The sequence below is a fragment of the Trachurus japonicus genome, chromosome 15 (assembly GCF_045865225.1).
Source record: "Trachurus japonicus isolate A0001 chromosome 15, Traja_1.0".
Taxonomy (NCBI): Eukaryota; Metazoa; Chordata; class Actinopteri; order Carangiformes; family Carangidae; genus Trachurus; species Trachurus japonicus.
In genome coordinates this window covers 4066990-4092459 of record NC_140921.1, presented here as the reverse complement: position 1 = coordinate 4092459, position 25470 = coordinate 4066990, and the positions used below count along the sequence as shown (strand labels likewise).

Sequence of the window (25470 nt, the reverse complement as noted above, 5' to 3'; positions counted from 1 at the left end):
GTGTCTTTTTTTATTTTATATTTATATATATATATTTTTTATTTGAAATAATAAAATAAACATGTCGCTAACGAATTATTATTCTTCGATGATGGGGCTGCAGAGCGAGGAGCCGTACGGAGGCAGCGCGCACTTCATCCCGGGCAGCAGCCTGCTGCAGGGGCCGACGGCCGGCTGCGTGAAGCCGGTCCGGGGAGCAGCAGCAGCAGCAGCAGCGGGGACAGGGACGGTGGTGGAGGAAGAGGAGGAGGAGGAGGAGGAAGGGGAGGAAGGGGGGGCAACCGGAGCTCCACACATACCGGATTTCTCACATTTTTCTTCCGAGAAACAGACGAGCCTGAACGGGTTTTCTCCCTGGACCAACACCTCCTCCTCTTCCTCCTCCATCTCCTCCTCTTCCTCCATCTCCGGCCTTTTCCATCCACATCACCTCCTGAGTCAACCCCCCCACCCCCATCACCCCCATCACCACCATCATCATCATCCACATCCACACCATAACAACCACCACCACAACCACCCCTACTACGGCCAGACGCACGCCGAGCACCTCGCCTCCTCTGCGGCTTCGGAGAGCAGGTTCGTCCGCTGCTGGGAAGGAGCGACTGGAGCCCCAGCAGGAGTCACAGCAGCCGCCTTCCCCGGCTGCGACCTCTCCAACCAGCCGAGGTACGAGGCGGTGAAGCCGGAGAGTTCACCCCCACCACCACCTCCTCCTGTTCCTCCTCCTGCTCCTCCTCCTGCTCCTCCGTCCCAAGCCCCCTGCAGCCCCGCGGTGCTGGAGCGGCTCGGCACCGCGGAGGAGCTGCAGCAGCTGCAGGGGAGGAAACCACCAGAGCCCAAGCGGGAGGAAGAAGAGGAGCAGGAGGAGGAGGAAGAAGAGGAGGAAGAGGAGGAGGAGAGGGAGAGGAGGAAGAAGACACAACAACCACAGCAGCAGCAGGCTGAGCCGGGTAAACACTGATCCTCCAAACCAGTGGTGTATAATAGTCTAATTTTCTGTAGCCTACTCCTTTTACCTAAACTGTTCAAACTTTTTTACATCAAGGACACAAAATTGACACAAATTAGGCAACATTTTGAAGCAAACTCAAACAATCAATGTACGTTTAAATTAGGGCGTAATTTTTTTTTTTTTTTTTTGAAAGATTATAGAGACATTTCTGGGGGGATAAAGTACAATTTCTCCAAAAAAGTTGAAACATTTCTAAGAAGTTGGTAAAAATTTCTCAAGAATTCTAGAAAAAGTGGTGAAATGTGGTAAAAAGGGGGGGCAAACAATAATACAAAAAGGGGTAACATTTCTTTTTTTTTTTAAATGTAAAAAGTAGAAAAGAAAGAGGAGAGGGAGAGGAGGAAGACACATCAACCACAGCAGCAGGCTGAGCCGGGTAAAGACTGATCCTCCAAACCAGTGGTGTAGTCTAATTATATAGCTACTGCTGTAACTGTTCACTGTTTTTACATCAAGGACCCAAAATTGACACAAATTAGACCACGAGCAAACACCAGAAATAGCCTACACAATCAATGTACGTTTTAATTAGGCGTAGCTTACATTTTTGAAAGATTATAGAGACATTTCTGGGGAAAAAATGGTACAATTTCTCCAAAAAAGTTGAAATAGCCTATTTCTAGAAAAAAGTGGTAAGATTTTTTTTTAAAAAATGAACAAAAACAATACAATAGCCTACAATTTCGCATTCTTTTTTTTTTTTTTTTTTTTTTTTTAGAAAAATGTGGTAAAATTTCTCAAAAACAGTGGTAAAATTTCAAAAAAAATTAAGTCAAACAATAAAACCAAGTGGTAAAAGTAAAAATGGTATATAGTCAATAGTTTAAAAAAAAAAAGAAGAAACTGGTAAAAAAAAAAAATTCTAGGAAAAGTGGTAAAAATAAATAAATAAATAAAAAGTCAAACAATAATTTAAAAAGTGATAACATTTCTGAAAAAGTTTGTTTTGTCGTCCTGGGTATACTGAAATATTTAAGCATTTTCAGTGGATATACTGAGTATCACACAGACTACACCACTGCTCCAAACACAGGAATGTTTATTAGCGCTTATAAGTGACATTACACAGGTGTGTGTGTGTGTGTGTGTGTGTGTGTGTGTGTAGCAGAGAGCAGTGAATGTGGCCCAAGTCAGTAAGTGAGTGTGTGTGACTTTTATTGGCCTATAAATGTCTTGTAAACGGTAAAATATAAAACTTTATTGTCCATTAAAATAATTAAGCTCCTATTGCTGTTATTTAGCAATTTGTCACAAAGACGCAGGTAGGAGCAGCTGAGCGCGCGACCGGACAGGGCCTGATTATAAAATAAAATCCTTAATAAGATAAAATAATAAACTATTTACTGCACAAAAACAAAGTTAAACTTAAAATCCGCAAAAGTAGTTCTGGGGGGAAATATTAGATTAGAATAAACAATTTCATGGTTTTGTTGCACATTTTTCTTTATTTGCATCGATTTTTTTCTGATCACATTTTATATTTTGTGTTGGTTTGTTGTTAAAATGTGCAACAGAATTTTAAAAACTGAACTTATTTACACTTAAAAATGTTTTTTTTAATAGTTTAAACTCAGATTTTACATATTTAAAAAAAAAATAGTGTTAAATGAAGCTCCAAGCTGAAGTCCACTTTATTATATTTTATTAATTATAATAAATTCATGATTCAATAAGTGACTAAAAGCTGCTGCAGCGTTGTTAACAAGACACACACTCTCTCTCTCTGTGTTTGTGTGTGTGTGTGTGTGTTCATATTGAAATCTGAGGCTGCTTCTCTTTAAGTGGTCGATAAAACATTTTAATATCAGTCAAAGGTTCAAATATGTTGCAGTTTAATATATTTCTGAGTTTTGGCTGCGCGTCAACACACACACACACACACACACACACACTCACTCTCTCTCTCTCCTTCCAAACACATTTTCATCTTTAAACATCCACCAGTGCAAACATCATTCACACAGTCACATTATGTTCAATTATTGAAATGAAGGAAGGGAATGGGAGAGTGTGTGTGTGTGTGTGTGTGTGTGTGTGTGTGTGTGTGTGTGTGTGTGTGTGTGTGTGTGTGTGTGTGTGTGTGTGTGTGTGTGTGTGTGTTATTGTTTCTAATGATCCACAAGTTGCAGCCTCATAAAAACCAGTTCCTCTGAGAGTTGAAGTCTATATTTATATATTTATATATTTCTGTCGGTCTTCTCTGCTCTGACGTCGCTGTCGCCTCCTCTTCTGTTCGGCTTCATGCTTATTTAAATGTTTGTTGCATGGTTACACTGTGTTGGTCTGCTCTAGTTGTGTTCCTCCTCCTCCTCCTCCTCCTCTTCTTCTTCTGCTACATCCTTATGTTATGTCTCTATTTGCTGCATGTGTTTCTACTTTTTTTACTGACATTTCTGCTTTTATGCTCAGGGCCGGCCCTGGGGTTTTGGTGGCCCCCTAAACAAGATTTTTGTTTGTGGCCCTGCACTCTAAGCGCAAACACCAAATCACTGGTTAAAACTGAATACAGACGTGTTTATGCCCTCTGAGGTTTGAGGCCATTTTCTCAACTTTTACATATTTTCTTAAATGTATCTTTTTAAGATACTTGCAGATGTAACAATACTCAAGTGTTTTATGTCTAAATATTAGAACCTCCGCTGTAAGCACACTGAGGCCAGTTTGTCCTAGAACACTGTATAAAGAAATAATTTAGGCCAAATGCTGGAAATTTGAGGTCTGCTTTTTGAAAAAATGTCAAATCCCTTGTGAAAACACTCCTTCAGTCATGAGAATGAACTGTTTTGGTGCTTGAAATAGGATATGAATACAGTAATAGATACGTGTAGAAAACAAGTCTAAAATGAAATTTTGTTAGATTGCTTTTTGAGCACAAATGTTGTCATTCTACCGTTCTATTTTCACCAAATGTCTCAAATGTGAGATAAAAGAAGCTGAATATTGACTTCACATTACATATAAAGCTCATAGCTGCACGTGCAGACCTCAGGATGTTTAAATGACTTGAATGAACCCCGGTACCTTTCTGATCATGTGGCCCCCCACCTAACGGCTGTGGCCCTAAACAACCGCATAGAGTGTTTATGCCAGCGGCCGGCCCTGTTTATGTCATATTATTTAAGTGATATACCATGTCATTTGTATATGTTGTTGTGTTACAGACTGGCAGTGAACACTTTATCCAGGGATACAGCTGCTAGTTTAGTTTAGTTTCATTTTTCATTTGTATTTGTTCCATGCATGGACATTTTCAATTAATACATTACAAAATGTTAAGAGATTATAATTTACACGTTCTATGTCTGGAAAGGAGCAGGGTGAAGAAAACTTATTTCCCCTGCCCTTTAATCGGCTCATTTTTAAATTAGAACTAAATGGTTCGGCCCAAATTTAATTAAAAACCAGTTCCTCTGAGAGTTAGCACCGTTTAAAAAGAAACAGACATAATAGTGATACAAGGAGAAACCCAAGACAAAGGGCTTATTTGAAGCTTCACCTTATTAATATTCAAGCAACACAACCCAAAACAAAATATGTTTGGCAACAACAAATTTGCTAAAACCTATTTAAAAGTGTGTAGCTACATGTATGGATGGTGTGTGTATGAGTGCATGAGTATGTAGCTAAGTAAGAGGTTTATTTTTTGCCATTTTGTGCACAGACAAACTGGGAACAATAGGGATGTATGTGCAGAAATTTGGTTTAAAGAGTTTAAAAAGAATTTAAAGGAATAAGTCGGAAAACATCAATAAATGACACTGAAGAATAAAACACAGATAAAGCTGCCAAAATATATTTTATACACAGAAATTTAAATTAGTTTTTCATTGTAATGACCCCTGAGCAATAGTAGTAATAGTACTATACACTGACTAATATACACAAGAGTTCAGCTGCTCAGCTAAAACTGGCACATTCACAGAAATGTCACTTAATGTGCAAGTTAAGTTGGACCATTGACACACAGATATAACAACAACATTTATTTATATAGAACATTTTTAAGTGCTGTTTTATAAGTAAAACACATAGTAACAATAAAACTAAATAGGCTACATTGTAAAAACATGCAATAAAACAATGACTTTAAAATGCCGAGGAAGAATTTCAATTTCAATTTCCTTTATTTCATCAAGAGGGACAATGCACATCAACAACATCCAAGTGTGAATGCACTCAGTTCTACTGTAGCCACACGGCTCATTTCCATTGATAGTCAAATAAAAGCAACAGATTAAAGGAGACACAATATACCATTAAGTACAATATTTAAAACCATGGGGCATGTACCCTTTTTTTTTCGAATAAAAAGGAAAAAAAAAAAAAAAATCATCATAATACAACAGTAATACAACATAATACAACTGTGTTTTACAGTAGACACAGAGGTAGGTGGTAGGTTAAAGTGCTAAAGTTGGGGAGTAAAGTGCTGGAGAAGAAGAGAAGTGTTTTTAATAAAGACTTAAAGGGACAGTTCACTCAAAATTGAAATTTCCTACTCATTATCTCCTCCCCCTCATGTGGACTAAGGGCTGGGAGAAGTTTCAGAGTCCTCCGTGGCTTCTCTGAGTTACAGGGGGTCTCGGCGTAGCAGTGCATGTCCATATAACGGTTGCAAATGGATACCAACTGTCTTTGTAACAAAAAGACACACCAAGAAACATCCAAATACCTCCATGCTGCTCGTATGTAATGTCCGTCTTGTATTGAAGCCCCGAAATGCGAAATTGTTCCGAAAATCGCGCGAGATTTGGACGAACTAGGAAGAGGAGCTTCTGCTACAAAACAAGCTTGAAATATAGACTTATTTAATTTTTTTCGGAACAATTTCTCATTTCGGGGCTTCAATACAAGACGGACATTACATACGAGCAGCATGGAGGTATTTGGATATTTTTTGGTGTGTCTTTTTGTTACGAAGACAGTTGGTATCCATTTGCAACAGTCATATGGACATGCACTGCTACGCCGAGACCCCCTGTAACTCAGAGAAGCCACGGAGGACTCTGAAACTTCTCGCAGCCCTTAGTCCACATGAGGGGGAGGAGATAATGAGTGAAATTTCAATTTTGAGTGAACTATCCCTTGAAGTCTTTATTAAAAACACTTCTCTTCTTCTCCAGCACTTTACTACCCAACTTTAGCACTTTAACCTACCACCTACCTCTGTGTCTACTGTAAAACACAATTGTATTATGTTGTATTACTGTTGTATTATGATTGTGTTACTTTCTTTGTTTTGTTTTGTTTTGTTTTGTTTTTTTTCCTTTTTATTCGAAAAAAAAAGGGGTGCATGCCCCATGGTTTTAAATATTGTACTTAATGGTATATTGTGTCTCCTTTAATCTGTTGCTTTTATTTCAGTATAGAGGGACTATCAATGGAAATGAGCCGTGTGGCTACAGTAGAATTGAGTGCATTTACACTTGGATGTTGTTGATGTGAAATTCTTCCATGGCATTTTAAAGTCACTTCTGTTTCATTGTTTTATTGCATGTTTTTACTGTGTAGCCTATTTAGTTTTATTGTTATTATGTGTTTTCACTTTAAAATGTTCTATAAATAGATAGATAGATGGATTAATGAGTGAAATTTCAATTTTGGGTGAGCTATTCTTTTAAAATAAAGTCTCTCTGTCTCTGTGTGTAGGAAACCCGTCGGCCAGCTGGATCTACGCCAAGTCGACCAGGAAGAAGCGCTGTCCGTACACCAAGCACCAGACGCTGGAGCTGGAGAAGGAGTTCCTCTACAACATGTACCTGACCCGGGACCGGCGGCTGGAGGTGGCCGGCCTGCTGAACCTGACGGAGAGACAGGTCAAGATCTGGTTCCAGAACAGACGCATGAAGATGAAGAAGCTGATGATCCGGGAGCGGAGGAGCATCAACGACTGAACACACAGAGAGAGAAGGAGATAGAGAAAGACATTCAACATCCACATGCATGGCCTGAGTGAGGAGGAAGGAGGCAGCAGCAGTGCATTGTGGGACTAAAAACATGGCGGTAACGCTTTATATTAAGGTCCTTGTAATAATCGTTAGTTAATAGGTAATAAGGCCCTTATACTGTAAGTGATTACAAGATGCTTATTAACATTATTATGCGTTTATAAGGCTATATATGTATTAATAGTCTCATTATAATATAGTTTATAGCAGACTATATAGGTGGAAGGTGGAATCCGTGATCAATACTACTTGTGAGAAGATTTGTGTGTGAGATCCATTTCAACTAGCCCAACCATTATGTCTTTGTTATGCCTTTATTAATCTTAAGGTCCGTGTAATAAGCGTTAGTTAATAGGTAATAAGGCTCTTATAAGTGCTTACAAGTAATAATAGTCTCATTATAATATAGTTAATAGTAGTATCTTAAAATTGTTCATAATAACATTACAAACACATATATTGAGTCAACTAGCCCAACCATTATGTCTTTGTCATGCCTTTTTTGTTTGATTCATTAACATTAATATATACTTTATTGCTCATCTATTATAAGTTAACTATGCACTTGTTTACAGTTAACTGTGCTTTTTGCAGGTACTGGATCTAAAGCGAGAACAATGTCTTATTATAGTCTCTTATAGTCTGCTATAAACTATATTATAATGAGACTATTAATACGTATAGTCTTATAAACGCATAATAATGTTAATAAGCATCTTGTAATCACTTATAAGGGCCTTATTACCTATTAACTAACGCATATTACAAGGACCTTAATATAAAGCGTTACCAACATGGCCGCCGCCTCGGAAGGAAAAGAAAAGACCTGAGATGAGTTGTAACGTTTTTAAAGAAGAAAAAAGAAAAAGAAAGAAAAGAAAAACAACTTTTTTCCAAGATCTTTTTCCTCTTTTGACCTTTGACCCCATGATGTAGAAATCCTCCATCCAGCATGAAGACGGTCGACCTTCGACCCTGGACAGCTGTAAATAACACACACACACACACACACACACACACAGTGGTTGATATCAAAGAGTGAACATGAACACACACATGTGGTTTTGATCTCACACACTCAGACTGGAAACACTTGACTCCACGTGAACTCTGTTTTCTCTTTTCTTTTCTTGGTTTTTATTGTTTTTAGTTTGGGCTAAAATGCGACTTTGTGCTTTTTATGATTTAGAGCTGAAACTGTTGCATCTTAATACGAGCTGCTCTGTGAAAAACACACACACGCACACACACACACACACACATACATATAGCCACACAAAACACACACTTCCCCTGAGAAGAAGAAGCAGAAGAAGCTTCAGTTTGGTTGTAGTATTCCTAAAGATTCTTAGTGCAAAGAGTTAACTTGCTCCTCGTGGCCAAATTCTAAGAAAATCCTTAGAAAATCGTGATGTTTTCTTAGAATTTCCCCTAAATCCTCATCCTAGTAAAGATAAAAGCTATCCCTAAAGAATCCTAGCTCCTAAGGTGAGATCTGTTCAGAGCAGGGAAGAGGACTTTAGGAGTTCCCTAAGCAGAGGACAAAATGGCGGACGGACAAATTTACCTCTTAAAACACTTTTATGCTCATTGACCGATTGAGCCAGAAGAAGCAAACACTCTGTTCCTCTGTCCAGTCCAGTTTCCTTGTTCTTTTCTTCTCCACTGCTGTTGTGTTCACTGGTTTGTGGTAGATTTGAAAGCTTCTTATTGGCCGCTCAGCAAATCACAGACATTGGTGAAAGCTGAGACATTTTACTCTCAAGTTGAAATGTTGAAAGTGCAAAAATTACCAGCATGGCAATTAATATAAGCAAATAAATATATGTGAATACTGTGCAAGCGGGCCTAAGTTTTCACACATTTTGTATTAAGTATAGCTTACTATTCATTTAACAGATATTTTCTTTTATGTGAAATATTATTGACAATTACACAGTCTTCATAAGATTAGATTCTATGGTTAAGTTTATCGATTTGAGGGTCCATCCTTTGCCCATTATCACCAAAAGTATATTTTTTATCTAGCTTTTAGGATCAACCAATCACAGCTTTTGAAATGATGACTCATACCTAGCAACGGGGGTCAACCACACACACCTCCTCACTACTCCTTACTGGGAATTTTTAGGTTAAGTTAGGAGTTCTCTGCAGGATTCCCAGAGTCTTTAGGAATACGATCTGTTTGTCGTTTACACGGCTGGATGTTAGTTAGTTAGTTCATTAATGAATTCATGAAGCTTCAGACACACAAAGCACACTCAGAGAAAACACACACACACACACACACACACACAGACTCACACACACGTGTTTGAGCTGCGGCTGTTTCCCATGTGATTGTTAACGCTCCACATGTGACCAACAAATGTGCAAAAAAAACCAAAGCTGAAGAAACTCATTGATCAATGATCGTATATATAGACAGATATAAATATATATAGACTCAATTACACAACAACAAGACTGTGTGTTTATATAAGAACTGGATCTAAATGACTTTTTAAATCATAAACAGTGATTCTATTGATTATTAATCAGCTTTGAATCAATGTTTATAATACCTCCACACTATGAAGCATTATTAAATACTTAATTCATCATTTATAAAGTATTCTGCCTACATTTAGACTAATTATTCTGTAATTTATAAATGACAGAAACTCAAAATAAAACAAAAATGTAGTTCATGTTGATATTAACTGACACTTTATACATGATGTCGCCTAAGCAACTGGTTTGTCATTGATATAAAACTTTATTTATAGGCTAAATTATTATTATTATTAGGTTTGAAAACACAGTTATTAAACCCATATCTAATAGAAGAGGTTATTACACGTTAAACAGTGCTAATAAACTACAGTATAATTATCATAAATGCAGTAGCCTAACAATGTTTTATAAATGATGAATAAACTGACGCTGCAACATCTGAACCAGGAAGTAAAAACAAAACAAACCACGTGTCCAGGTGAGGAGTGATGACGTGTTACAACCAGCCACACCCCCCCCCCCCCCCCTCCTCCTCCTCCTCCTCCTCCTCCTCTTCCTCTTTTCTACAGACTGATGTGCATGAATCCTCGCGGGCGATATCTGTTGTTATTGTTGTCGTTCTTGTTGCTATGGTAAAGTGTTTGTGTGTTATTGTTGTATTGTTATTGTGAGTCTGATGTGCAGCAGATTATGTATCCCTACACACACACACACACACACACACACACACACACACGTTATTCTCTGCGGGAGAAGAACAGACACACACTTCCGGGCTATGTTAGCCCACGGCGGTGACGTCACATGGAGGGTTATAGCCACGTGATGTGTGACGTCACGCCTCCGTCTGCTGCTCGCGGTGATTTAATTGTTTTAATTTTAATTTTTTTTTATTAATAAATAAAATAAATGATGTTCAACACGAGTTACTGGGATTGATTTTTTATTTTATTTTACTTTCACTGCAGATTTTTGTTTTTCATTTCTTTAATTCAGTTTAAATTTAGTAAAGGGTTAATTAGGCTACTTTCCTATAGGACCCTAATTAATGTTATGGACCTTACTGCTACTTATATTCATAATGCAAATGGATTATTATCTCATAGTGAATCAAATTACATTATTTTCTATTTATTAGACCAAACACACTGTTTTGCTTTTATCACAGGAAGTTGACTTGCTGAATTTAGGCAGAACATAAGGGGAAAAAAAGGAGATTTAAACATGAACAAATATAAAGAAATACAGCAACAATTAAATAAAAAGAAAGAAAGAAAGAAACTACAGTAAAAGAAAATCTATGACATACAGGCAGGGCTGCAGATTCTTTTTTACCCGATTGCAGCTCATACCATGGCACCATAAATTACAACTTGGTAGAGGCTCGGCGGCATATCATTCATAAAGTCCTGCACAGGGAATCAATTATTGTGCTTATACCTGTCTTGTTTATTTGTCCTAAACAGCCAACAGCGCGTTTCACTGCTGTTATATTAGTAAATTATAATGTTAAGGGTCTCGGACATGTAATATAATATAATAATAATACTACTCACCTTCTTATCTTTCACCTCCCAGATCCCCACGCAGTTCTTCTCACCATCTTCCTTTCCTCCCAGTGTATGGGACTATACAGTACTATATAGCCTACATGATTAATAGATATGGATGAATATCAAAATATGAAGCCTTAAGATTGAGGGGGTCGTTTTCTTTTCTTTTTTTTTAAGAACTACCCATTCATTTGCATCGTAGTGGAGGATGTGGAGTGAGAAATACATTTGTCAAACATGATTTGTTCCACCATTTCAATCATTTATTTTTAGACGTGAATCTAAAATGTAAAGAATATGAAGTCTGAAAATACATTTGTTCAATTTTGAATAATTTGGGGTATTTTTATACAACACAGGCTCTAAAAAAATCTTTTTTACGGTTTTTATTTCATCACCACGGTCTTTTTTTTATTTTTTATTCCAACGTCAAGGTGTTGTAGCTCAGGTGCGCCACGTGCAGAAAGAGAGAGAGAGACAGACACAAAGTCAGAGCTGCAGGCCACGCACGGAGCTCGCGCGAACCAGCCTCGCGCCCCCGCCCCCGCTCCCCCCTCATCTCCATCTCCACGAGCTCCTTTATGGCCGCCATATAACCCGCCCCGCAAGCTCGAGCTCATCCTGCAGCAGGGTCATAAAGCAACAGCGTGAATTTGGAGAATAAACGTGACTTTCTCCCCCGAGAGAGAGAGAGAGAGAGAGAGAGAGAGAGAGAGAGAGAGTCATAAAGTCATTTAGTCCAGACAGTCTGGATGGTTTTATTGTCGCCGCTTCCTCCGACTGTCCTTCCCTAATGTTAAAGTCATTGTCTGACTGAGGCGGAGACAGTGAACGCACCATGAGAGAGAAAAAAGAAAAAGAAAAAGAAACAGAAAAAGAAACAGAAACAGCTTCATGTGTCTCAGAAACAGCTGAAAAAATGAGAAAAAGATCCACTGGATTAAAGCTGCTTTTTTATTATTAGCATTAATTTATTTTCTCCTCATAAATAGCTACAACTTTTGGTTTCTACATTATGGCGTCATGAGTAGGCTATGTGTTTAAATGAAACACACAGACGAAGTTCTGAGCTGATAATGTAACACATGACTGGATGGATAGATAGATAGATAGATAGATAGATAGATAGATAGATAGATAGATAGATAGATAGATAGATAGATAGATAGATAGATAGATAGATAGCAAAAACTGAAAATCTTTGTCTCATTTCTAGTCATAAGTAATTTCTTTTCACTTAAAATAAGACTCATCACTTCACATCACTTTTTTTCAAACAAATTTTCATTTGAAATAGGAGTAGAAAAAACTGCCAGTGAAAACAAGTTTTTTTGTGCTTGTAATAAGAAAGAATAAGTGTCTAAAAACAAGCTACTTTTTATGTGATGAGCCTCATTTTAAGTAGAATTAGATTTGTTTTGACTAGTTATGAGACATTTTGACTAGAAATAAGACTAATATTCTTGGTAAGATATTGAGTTTTTGCAATAGATAGATAGATAGATAGATAGATAGATAGATAGATAGATAGATAGATAGATAGATAGATAGATAGATAGATAGATAGATAGATAGATAGATAGATAGATAGATAGATAGATAGATAGATGATCAGTTCCTCTGGTTTTACTATTCAGGTAGGCCTATAGTTGATCCCTGTCTCATTAATAACCTACAACAACAACAACGCTATTACTACAAAGTAAAACGTCGCAGGAATGACTTTTTAATTCAGGTGTAAAATAATCAATATGCTAATAAGCTACTAAATATTAATATCAGATTAAACAGATCAATTAAAGTTTTTATAGTTCAGGTGAAACAGAGGAGGAGGAGGAGGAGGAAGGAGCGGAGGGAACAGTTAGTTACTGAGCTGCAGAAATTAAATCGAGCAGCAACTAATGAGCTGATCGATAATTAAACGTTGATCCCTGTTCACTTTGATCTAATTGGTTTTATAATGAAAGAATCAGAGCTGCTGCTGCTGAAACAGAAACAGAATCTGTTGTTTCACTGATATATATTTGTATTTAGGAGGAAATCAATGTGTTATAAAGGTTAAATGATCAATAATGTATCGATAAACTGCAGATTTGGTGTTTGTTAATATATAAAAACACAGCAGCAGCAGTCAGTGTGTGTGTGTGTGTGTGTGTGTGTGTGTGTGTGTGTGTGTGTGTGGTGACCGTGTGTGTCCGCTGGGTGGCGCTGTCGTGTCGGCGTGTCGCTGACTTCAAAGCTCAGTGGAAACTCACATGATCTTAATCGATTATCAGCGACAATAAAACTGATCAGAAGTCAGAAACACTCGGTGCTTCTGGGAAACAGAAACATGAGGAGGAGCTGCAGATGTTCACAGCTGGATTCACTTTATTATTAATATTATTATTATTATTATTGATCACAGCCTCGTCATTTTGATCCAGAATCAATCGATCAATCTCATCGATTGAGATTCAACAGAAACAATAATAGATTTTTACTGATTTTAACTTTTGGTTTAAAAAGAGAAAGTCCAGTAATTGTATAGAAAATAAAGTTGGATGAAGATCATTTTTGAAAACTGGGATGTGGGAGAGAGTGTGACGCTACTTCCGCTTTCTGACACCTCTTCAAAATAAAGCTCTCATCCATCCGTCCATCACCTTTATATATAGTCTCTCTGGGTCAGAAACCTCAGATTTAAATCAAATAAACCTGAACAGAAACGTGTCAGACGCGCTTCAAGGAGAACCTGACATCATCAAGACTTTTACTTGCACACTTTTAAAAAAGCTTGCAAAAGCTTACTGTGAACTGGAAATTGTAAAAAAACAAACAAAAAAAAACCCATAAGAAAACCAGGACAGAGAAAATGATTTAGTCCTGTAAAACAAACACACGGCAAACGCATATGTTATAATATAATATAATATAATATAATTTAGCCTATTATAATAAAGTTTGCAGCAGATTCAAATCCAGATCATTAAAAGATGAATCTCCAGTCATATGAGATAAAATACTTGAGGAAAAAGAGTTGTCTTCACTGTGCATCTATTGAATATTGATAAAGATTAAAATCCAATATCAAAAGCATCTGCAGCACCTTTACATGAGGTAATTGGATAGATAGATAGATAGATAGATAGATAGATAGATAGATAGATAGATAGATAGATAGATAGATAGATAGATAGATAGATAGATAGATAGATAGATAGATAGATAGATAGATAGATAGATAGATAGAGAGGGGTCAAAAGAAAGAAAGAAAGAAAGAGACAGAGATAAAGGGTATATAGAAAGAAATAAAGAGAGAAAAAAGGAGATAGATAGATAGATAGATAGATAGATAGATAGATAGATAGATAGATAGATAGATAGATAGATAGATAGATAGATAGATAGATAGATAGATAGATAGATAGATAGATAGATAGATAGATAGATAGATAGATAGATAGATAGAAAGAAAGAAAGAAAGAGAGGGAGAGGGGGATGGAGAGACAGAGAGGGGTCAAAAGAAAGAAAGAAAAAGACAGAGATAAGGGGTAGATAGAAAGAAATAAAGAGAGAAAGAAGGAGATAGATAGAAATAAAGAAAAAAGGAGATAGATAGATAGATAGATAGATAGATAGATAGATAGATAGATAGATAGATAGATAGATAGATAGATAGATAGATAGATAGATAGATAGATAGATAGATAGATAGATAGATAGATAGATAGATAGATAGAAAGAAAGAAAGAAAGAAAGAAAGAAAGAAAGAAAGAAAGAAAGAAAGAAAGAGGGGGATGGATAGAGAGAAAGAGACAGAGAGGGGTCAAAAGAAAGAAAAAGACAGAGATAAGGGGTAGATAGAAATAAATAGAGAAAGAAGGAGATAGATAGATAGATAGATAGATAGATAGATAGATAGATAGATAGATAGATAGATAGATAGATAGATAGATAGATAGATAGATAGATAGATAGATAGATAGATAGATAGATAGATAGATAGATAGATAGATAGATAGATAGAATCTTTTCTGTCTGTCTGTTCTTTGTTGTTTAACTGCAGCAGAAGTTGTGGCTGTCGTTGTTGCTGTTGTTGCTGAAAGTCTCAGAGTTCCCATGATGCATTGCACTGCACCCTGAGAGCGACTGACCTTCAGTAGCCTATAGCCTATAACGTGAAGTGACGTCATGCTGTCGGTTGTTATGGGTTGTTGTGCAGAGACAAATGCTGCCACCTCGTGACGCAAACAGAGACAGATTCATTCATATCTGGGTTTTTATTTATTATTATTTGTGGTCAAATCTGCTTTAATGAAATGAATAACATAGAATCTATAATAAAATAAAAACCGTTCAAAAGGAGATGCAGATATGACTATTTAAATGAGACCAAATGCATTGTTTTTTATTTATTTAATCAAATTAATATTACAAAGTTATATAATATAGGCATCAAGGTGCAGTTAAATGGAAATTATTAAACTAGAGTAGCCTAGCTAAATATGGAAAGTAAAGGGATTTATATCATAAAAATAAACTAAAGTGACATTCAGTCTGTGTGGAAAACACAACAACAACTCAACCACAAACCACAATTATTGTAAGATTTTTAATATCATTATAATAACATGTTTCAATATAAATATAAAATAGAAACGACTAATAAACACTTAACAGTTCGGTTTCACATCAGCAGCTTCAATAAAGAGACGATGAGTCACTTTGATTTCTTTATGTTTCTGAATACTTTTATTTTTGTACAACGATTTCACACAACAGAACAGACACACACCTTAACACCGGCATATATCTTCTTTCTTTCTTTCTTTCTTTCTTTCTTTCTTTCTTTCTTTCTTTCTTTCTTTCTTTCTTTCCTCCTGTCTCTCCACATGTTTCTCTGCAGATAAGAGGCGACACGTTGTTGTTTCCTCCATCTCTTTAGGTGTTGACTGCATCGAGAGGAGAATCACGTCACGTCTCCATGGTTTCCACACGGAGAGAGCAGCATCCACACACACACACACACGTTCACTATGGAAACTACTGGATGGATCTGAGGCTGCAGTAAAAAAACAACAACAAAAAAACACACACAATTGATCCAGAATCTTAAAATCCTCGACATGTTTCATATAAAGACTGATTTTAATATTAAATCCTCCGTCTCTGTTGGTTTTATATGTTTGTTCCTGTAGCTAAACATGAATCTGCTGCAGTGACGGAGCGTCTGTGTGGATGATGAGGCCCCGTCTGGACTGGCTGCAGGAAAATAAGACTAATAAATGAATAAATAAAAATAAAAACGGATATTTCGGAGGAGGTTTGGTCTTAAACAGGCTGATTATAATAATAATTCAGCTCATAGGCTACATACAGTATTCAGGGGAACAGGTGCAGCTCTGATCATCCATCCGCTGATTGTTCATATCAGTGCGACAAACAGTAAAATTAAAGCAGGAAATGTCTAAAATATCCTGTAGAATGATTTTAAAAACATATAAAACAAAAAATATATATATAAAATGTAATAATAATATAATAATAATAGCATATGCAGGGTTTATGAAGATATGATTGGCTCCTATAGTCCGGAAATGGTTTGATCAGCCCCTGTTCTGTTTATATTTTTCTTTAAATTAAATATATCAGAGTTTTAACGGGTCTGATCGCACATTTCTATATTTATATTTAGTTCATATTTTGTTTTTTTCTGGTAGTTGGAGTCACAGTAAACAGACGCAGAGGCGGTGAACACTGAGGCCTGATTGGTTGTTAATAGGAGTCAATGTTTTCTGTAGCTACGAATGACAGGACTTTTATTTTGAAGGGATGAGACAGTTTACATGGAAACATTTACACACTGAATATAAAAATAAAGAAAGAAATAAAAACACAGTTAAGGGTGATGTCACCACCGTGTGTGTGTGTGTGTGTGTGTGTGTGTGTGTGTGTGTGTGTGTGTGTGTGTGTGTGTGTGTGTGTGTTTTTACGAGCTGACACCATTGGCCATTGGACGCTAACGGTCATGTGTGCGCGTGCAGTGCAGCAGCATACCCTCGCGGGCAGCCCCCACCGGCTCAGCCTTAACTCGCGCGCTCTCGTCGGCAGCAGCACAGCAGCGTGTCCTCCATCACGTCCGCTGAACAAACAACAAACCCCCTCCAGTTACATCTGATTTTTTTTATTATTTATTTTTCTTATTCCTCATCGATTTCAACTGCACCTGAACGCACCATCTCCATCTTTTTTTACACTTTAAATGTTTCTGTTCATGTTTCCTCCAAACTTCCTCTGACTCAACTTCTGTTTCCGTTTCCTCTCACGTTTTTTTTTTTCCCCTATTTTTATTTTTTTCCTATTTTTATTCGGTTTTTTTTTTTTCCTCCATCTTGTTCCAGCGGCTCCTCCAGGTTTCTCCTGCCGGCTCTGACGCCTCAAACGCGGCTAAGAATGAACGTGACGTCCGGTGAGGTGAGTGAATCTCCTGGTGCTATTGATCCACGGCGCAGAAGATCGATAGGTTTTTATTATTATAGTAGTAGCTAGTATTATTATTCCCGTGTTGAATAATAGATGAGTTTGTTTCTGTTGTTTTGAAGCTGCTGCAGATTTAAACAGGTGAAACATCTGGAGGCGTTAGACTCACCTTTTGTCGTCCAAATGTGTATTTATAATGTATTTTACGGACAGATAGTATGTGTATGTGTTCTACCCTATGTGGTACAATATTTTATTCCATTGTTATTCTTTTTAAAGGTTGCCTTGTGCAATCTGGCAAAGGGACAGTCGATGAAAACGACCTTTTAAGGCTAATTCAGATGCATTTACATTGTGTTTTTTATACAATGTTTATTAATGTGCATTGTTGCTTTTCAAATAAACTAAACTGAACTAAACTAGACTCAGGTTAAAGAAGCTGAGACTGAAAAACAGTTTATTCATGAGCAGGATTCATCTGCTCACTGTTCTCAGGCCTGATGAGGAAAACATGAAGTCATCTATGAACATTTGTGTTTGTGCAGCCAAAGAGTCAATGAAACTATAGAAACAGTGAAAGATGCAGATGTTTCATAACATATCTGTCTCTTTGGCTGCAAAACAACAAACTCTTTCTATTCTATTCCATTATATTATATTATATTAGATAATATCTGTAGGACCAGAGTTAGACTGGTTTAGTGGTTGTGTGTTGGACAGATGGACAGGAGGAGACAGAAGTGTCCTGTGTGTCCTCTGTTGGTTTTGTTTCCAGTGACACTCGTGTATTTTATGAGTGTGTGAGACACAAAGAGGCCCGAGACGCAGTGTTTCCTCCCTTTCTGCAATTTTACATTTCTGTCTTTGTGTGTCTGTGTGTGTCTGTATGTGTGTGTGAGAGAGACAGAAAGAGAAAGAGAAAGAGAAAGAGCAGCAGGCGGAGTGTGAGAGTGTGAGAGACGGAGACAAAGACAGTATTTCACTGCTGCAGCTCGGCTGAACTCAGCTGGCACTCGATATTTACAACCTACTGCAATGCGGCAGGGAATCTGTGTGTGTTTGTGTGTGTGTGTGTGTGCATGGTTTTATGTGTGTGTGCGTGCTTTTATGTGTATGTGAGAGAGCTAGAGAGAAACAAAGAGACAAAAGGAGATGAGGGAAGACAGAGAGACAGAGAGAGAGACATGGACAGATGTGTTGATGTGTTTGTGATGCGTTCATGTTCCTCTGTTGTGTATATTTATTATATAAAACCTGTGTTTGTGTGTTTGTGTGTCTGTTGTGTGTCTCAGATGGACGTCCACGGAGAAGAAGCAGAAACATCCTGCAGGTTTGTTCTTTAATCATTGATAAACTCTACATACTAATGAGTATTCATGTGTTATAAATGAAGAATTCAGTATTTATTAATGCTTAATAGTGTGTACTTACCATTAATCTACAATAATGGAAAAAATCTCATGACATTTATGTATTGTTTGAATTCAGACTTCATATCTGAGCTTAAAAAACATCCTGAGACGTTTCCTCCTTTGTTTGAACTGTTCATTCATTCATTCATTCATTCATGTGTTTTTCCAGATGTGGCCGAGCTGAAGCAGATGTTGTGGAGGCGTCGGACTCAATCACCTGAGCCAGGTAACAGAACCACACAGCTGTTTGATTATTGATTATCGGTGATTGTGTGTCACTGGGAGGAGAACTGGAGTCAGAAATATGACTTTAATCACTTTAAAAGTACACTATTAAGCCAGAAATATGACTATATGACGATAACACTTATAATAAGTACAGTTAAGCATGAATAAATACTTAATTCTTCATTTAGAAAACATGAATACTCATTAGTATGTAGTTTATAAATACAGTTAAGATGTTTTATCATCATTGATAAGCACTAACTGTGTTTAAACTACATACTAATGAGTATTCATGTGTTATGAATGAAGAATTCAGTATTTATTAATGCTTAATAGTGTGTACTTACCCTTTAATCTACAATAATAAAAACAAACTCATGACATCTATCCTATTATTTGAATTCAGACTTCAAATCTGAGATAAAAGATGTTATTTGTCCCTGACCCTCTGCCGTAGTTTCACATAGCAACAGTTCAACCTGACTTTAATCAATAACACTTACACACTATCCACCATTAATAAATAATTAATTATTCATTCATAACACTGAATACTCATTAGTATGTAGTTCATAAACACAGTTAAGATGTTTTACTCATCATTGATCAGCACTAACTGTATTTATAAACTACATACTAATGAATATTCATGTGTTATAAATGAAGAATTCAGTATTTATTAATGCTTAATAGTGTGTACTTACCCTTTAATCTACAAAAATAAAAACAAAACTCATGACATCTATCCTATTGTTTGAATTCAGACTTCAAATCTGAGATTAAAAATGTTATTTGTCCCTGACCCTCTGCCGTAGTTTCACATAGCAACAATCAACCTGATAATTGATAACACTTACATACTATTAAGCATTAGTTAAGCATTAATAAATACTTAATTCTTCATTTAGAAAACATGAATACTCATTAGTATGTAGTTTATAAACACAGTTAAGATGTTTTATCATCATTGATAAGCATTAACTGTGTTTAAACTACATACTAATGAGTATTCATGTGTTACAAATGAAGAATTCAGTATTTATTAATGCTTAACTAATGCTTAATAGTGTGTACTTACCCTTTAATCTGCAATAATAACAATATACAATAACAAAACTCATGACATCTATCCTATTATTTGAAATCTAACTTCAAATCTGATTTTTAAAATGTTATTTGTCCCTGACCCTCTGCCGTAGTTTCCCATAGCAACAGTTCAACCTGTTGTTTTCTCACATCATCATCATTAGATGTAATAACATGAGTCAGACTGTTAAAGATGCTTCATTTAAACCTTCAGCTCGTTTCTTTCTGTCTCGTGCAGGAGAGATGCTGTTGTCGCGAGGAGCCACCAGAGGGCGCCACGAGCCCAAAGACAGGTGTGACACACGTATACTATACACACACACACACACACACACACACACACACGTTGCGGCTTTCAACACTGCAGATGCTACAGAAAGCAAATGACGTCATGCCTCGGTGGATAAATATATATCGGATTGCTTTTTTTTTTCTTCCCGCGTCATCTAGCCTACGTCACTGACGCAAATCTGAGGCAGCAACGTGACAATAATAAAAAAATAAATAAAACGGAGATAAATGAAATTATCAATATTGATCGATGATTTAAATTGATACTTGTGATCTGAGGTGAAGCTGTTATTTCTATAGCGCTTTTCATACATTAAATGCATCTAAAGGTGATTTAAACAAAACATCAAACAATTAAAAACGATATTAATCAACAATTAGGCAGTAATAATACACAGTGACAATAAAACAATAGGAATGATAAAACAAAAACTATCATACGAGTAAAATGATTGTGTAATAAGGCCAAGTTAAAAACAAATCAATTTTAGGAAGATATCATAGATAGATAGATAGATAGATAGATAGATAGATAGATAGATAGATAGATAGATAGATAGATAGATAGATAGATAGATAGATAGATAGATAGAAGATGCCATACTCAGATCTCTAGATGCTCTATTAAAAATGAATGCTTTAAGTCGGTTTAGTGTGTCCGTCCGTTCACCAGCAGGTGGCGCTGCAGCCTCAGTCAGCGGTGAAGCTCCAGACAACAACAGCGGCTGTGTCGGTGTCAAACCTCGGCTAACGACTTCATCCTCCCTCCCCCTCCTCTTCCTCCCCCTCTCCCCCCATCACACGGCTTCATTAAAGCCCCGAGGGGTCGAGAGAACAGAACTCTCCTCTCCCAGTTTCCCCTGAACGCACCACCACCACCGCGGACAGAGCGGCTCTATCCGCTGCTCTGTCCCCGGGAAGAGTTCACCAGGACGCGGCCGCAGCTGCTCGGTGACGTCGCTGGTCAGCACCGACATAAATCACAGACTCAATGAGTAAATTACTGTTTTTTTGGGGGTTTTTTTGTACTTTAATTAAAGTTCAGATGAGGAAACCAGATTATGATAAATGGTAATAAATAAAATCACATGTAGGAAACCAGAAAACATGATTCTTTCTCTTTAAAATCCAAACTTAATGCGTCATTTATGTTCAACCTCAAACAATTTTATTTTAATTATCAGAATTATTAACCTTTATGTCATCGTTAAGTTTAATTTTTGTGTGTGTGTGTGTGTGTGTTTTTGTGTGTGTGTGTTTGGTGTTGTTGTGACACTTGAGCCTCGAGGCGACGCCGCGGTGACACTCCGTGTTTTCACAGCGCTGCTTTATGGTTTTATTGCGGCCCATTTACGGAAATCAAAGCAGGAAACAAATGCTCCAAACAGCATTCCAGAAACATCCGGAAAAACGCAAAAACAACAACACACACACAGACACACACAGGCAGTGGCGTCTGGGAGCACGAGGGGCGACACACACACAGAGGAGGACTTTTACGCACAAAAATACCACCTTTACGCACAACAAATGCCACTTTTACGCACAGCCTTCGTCTTCAATCACTTAACACCTCACACTGCATTTTAAAAACACACGTTAAACTCCATCAACACGAGCAGAAAAAATACAATTCACATCAAATAACATGAATATTTCCATTTTAAATAAACAAAAAATGACATAAATGAACAATAGAAGCTGAAAGGAGAAGAAATAAGTGAATACACAAATGAATAAAGTGCAGCCACTTAAACCACTAAAGTCTATAAAGAGATACAGGAATTTTGGTAATACATTAATTTATTTTGATGATGTTAACCCTACCTATTAAGGATAGAAAATTAAATTGATGTATATTACTAAGATGAATACACCAAGGTATGAAAGCCCTCTGGTTTCCATTTAAATCTTGTAACTAAGTCAGGGAGACCTGTAGGAGTACATGATCCTAAAAACGCCACTTTTACGCACAACAAATGTCACTTTTACGCACAGCCTTTGTCTCCAATCACTTAACACCTCACACTACATTTTAAAAACACACGTTACACCCCTTTAACACAAGCAGAAAAAAAAACAAATCACATCAAATAACATGAATATTTCCATTTTAAATGAACAAAACAGAAATAAAACCGATTTTTCTGTGGAATTTTTCAAAACAGGGAAAAATCCTTGATTAAAAAAAAAAAAGATTTAAAAAAATGACATAAAATAAACAGTAGAATCTGAAAAGAGATGAAATAAAGAAATAAAGTGCAGCCACTTAAAGCACTAAAGTCTAAATGAGTTCAAGAGGAAACTGAACGCATCATTTTTCTTCCTCTTCATCTTCTTTGGCGCCATTCTGGAATAAAGTGGCTGTTGGAGCAGAGGCCTAATAATTTATGAACCCGCGTGTGAGCAAAAAGAAGAGAGAGAAAGAGGAGGGGGGGAGGAAAAAAAGAAAAAGAAAAAAAGAAGAAGCACGTGACGGTAATAAAGTGTGTTTTATTGCCGGCGGTTTGACAAGCCCCAAAATAAAACTGCGAGAGAAAAGCCGGCAGGCGGCCAGATGGGACCGAATCACAACACAACACACACACACAAACCGCTCTTTGTGTTGTGTGTGTCGGTGAAGCAGCAGCAGCGATGCGTTGGGACTCGAACCGGCTCTGATAATAATAATAATAATCATCATCATCATCAAAAGCAGCTTCGATCCGACGGGATTTTACTGTAAACGACCGCGTTTTACCGCGAGATCTGAGACAAGAAGGAGGAACAAGAAGTAAAGTAAGTGGCAGCGCGTCTCGGTTGTTTCATATTTGGCCGCAGATATGATGAAGTTATGATGATGGAGATGGAGATGGAGGGGAGGAAGAGGGGGGGGGGGTGATGGAGGAGGGGGGTGCTCGTGCAGACTGATCCACCTGTAACGTTATCAGACACGGCACGAGGCTGCAGAGCTACAGAAAGACCGTGGTGCGTTTACAGGAGGCTCGTTGATTCAAGGACTCGATCTGATCCGATGGAAGTCAAAGGAGGAAAAACACTGAGGAAACAGGAACTTTTTGGTTTTTTATTTTATTTTTAATTTTTAAATCTCCTCAGGTTCGTTATTTAATACAGGATGTTATAGGAAAATAGAGCTCCATTTAAAAACCATAGAAATATTTATTATAATGGGATTTATTATCATGAGTTTCTTCTATTTTTTTCCAGTGGCAGATACTGTTTCATGTGTTTTTCTTCTGTTCTGGATTGTGTGTGTGTGTGTGTGTGTGTGTGTGTGTGTGTGTGTGTGTTCCATATGTTCACGGCTCTCGGGCTCATGTTGTGGATTTTAACAGAGTTCTTCATGCATCTACTATTAGGCGAAATATTGTAATACTACTACTAATAATAATAATAATAATAATAGGATAATAATAATTTGTAGTAATAATGTTGATGCAGCAGCTCAGTAAAAAAAAAACACACACACACACACACACACACACACACACACACACACACACACACACACACACACACACACACACACACTGCAGAATCGGTGAAGTGTGTGTGTGTTCCGTTCAATAAAATGTAATAACATGAAGCTCAGTGTTCAGGCTGCTCCCGTGTTTGGATTATTCTGCACGAGGTGAAATGTTATTTCTTATTATTTAGTTTTTTCTGGTCTATTTTATGTTATGTTAAGTTATTTTATTCCATTTCATTTTATTGTATTTCATCTTATTGTGAAGGATCAACCCGCAGCTTGTTGTTGAACCGCAGCGTCATAATTCATCTAAAGGTTAAAGACGAAATCCATTTGTTATTTATTCAGACTTCTATTTTACTCTTTTTTTTTAAGAAAAAAAGCTTCTGTTTTATATTTTGTGCAATAATTTCATTTAGATTCATTATTAATTTGTAGGCTACTTTGCATTAACAGAAAAACGTAATAAATGAACAGAGAAATCTCAATTAATCTGGATAAATAACCTATAATTACCTATAATTTTTAATCAATATTTAGCTTATAAACACGTGAGATTTTTCCTAATAATAATAATAATAATAAAAATAACAATAATAAAGCGATTCTTACATTTTCTGTGTAGTTTTAAATGGATCAGATTAATCACATTGAGATGTTGCCTAATCAATTACTAAATTAATGATATTATTAAATTTTGCCTAAATAAACCTCCGTGTTTAGACATTTACAGTCAGTTTTTCTTTTGTGTGTGTGTGTGTGTGTGTGTGTGTGTGTGTGTGTGTGTGTGTGTGTGTGTGTGTGTGTGTGTGTGTGTGTGTGTAACTCAGCAGCTCCTCGAGCCGCCGTGCACGCGCGCCGCTCCCATGCTGGGGCTCGAGGTCGCAGTTGGTTAATGTCTAAACCGGGTTTAACCGGGTTAACGCGGCTCGGCTCAGCTCGGCTTTGACCCGGACCAGGCCCGGGGGCGGAGGGGTGAGCGGCCGGTCAGCCTGTCTAAGATGAAAAAGTGAAACGACCCCGAGAAAAAAGAAAGAAAGAATGAAGAAAAAAAAAGAAAAAGAAAAGAAAAGACACGTATTGAATGGAGCGAGTGACGTCAGCACACCTATAGAGCCGCTTATGAAACTGCAGCTATGTAACATGTTGGTGTTAAATAACAGATATCACCATGAAACTTCCCAAGTTTATCACTCACATTAAGACAAATATTTTTTATATTACAAGTTTTGTCAAATTTTATGTTTAAATATGTAAATGAGGCGATATCTGATGAAATATGCGCTAATTTGCATACATTTCTAGAACCGAAATCTGAAAAAATGGATAAAGCCACTTTCAAAATTCTTGTTTTATTTTGTTGACATATTAGAGTCAGAAGTTTTTACAGAGGAGGATTTTGGATTTGATCTCTTTTTATCACTTTGTAAATGAGAAAATACTGATAAAAATCTGATTTCGCCATGTTTTTAGGAATAAAATGTTGTATAAATGAGGCTGTGAATGATAT

At 36.9% G+C, this 25470-nt stretch overlaps 1 protein-coding gene and 1 long non-coding RNA gene across 4 annotated transcripts in view; one reads left to right on the top strand and one right to left on the bottom strand.

Moving 5' to 3' along the window:
* LOC146973073 (uncharacterized) overlaps positions 1-25470 on the bottom strand; it is a 430259-nt gene that overhangs the window by 162027 nt on the left and 242762 nt on the right. The gene's annotated exons all lie outside the window — the stretch shown is intronic.
* LOC146973079 (homeobox protein Hox-D9b-like) lies at positions 62-6909 on the top strand. Of its 3 annotated transcripts, none has more exons than XM_085801019.1 (4): positions 62-199; positions 251-861; positions 1357-1391; positions 6665-6909. In XM_085801019.1, the coding sequence occupies exons 1-4, from the start codon at positions 62-64 to the stop codon at positions 6907-6909; spliced, it is 1029 nt and encodes a 342-aa protein (XP_085657145.1). The 3 variants fall into 3 exon arrangements, with proteins under 3 accessions (XP_085657145.1, XP_085657146.1, XP_085657144.1); XM_085801020.1 differs by lacking the exon at positions 1357-1391 and adding an exon at positions 913-953; XM_085801018.1 differs by having other exon boundaries at positions 248-861.

Coding starts and splice junctions, on each gene's coding strand:
- LOC146973079 (XM_085801020.1), top strand. CDS start 62: ATGTCGCTAACGAATTATTATTCTTCGATGATGGGGCTGCAGAGCGAG. Junction 200..250: donor TGAAGCCGGTCCGGGGAGCA/GCAGCAGCAGCA, acceptor GAAGAGGAGGAG/GAGGAGGAGGAAGGGGAGGA. Junction 954..6,664: donor GCAGCAGCAGGCTGAGCCGG/GTAAACACTGAT, acceptor CTCTGTGTGTAG/GAAACCCGTCGGCCAGCTGG.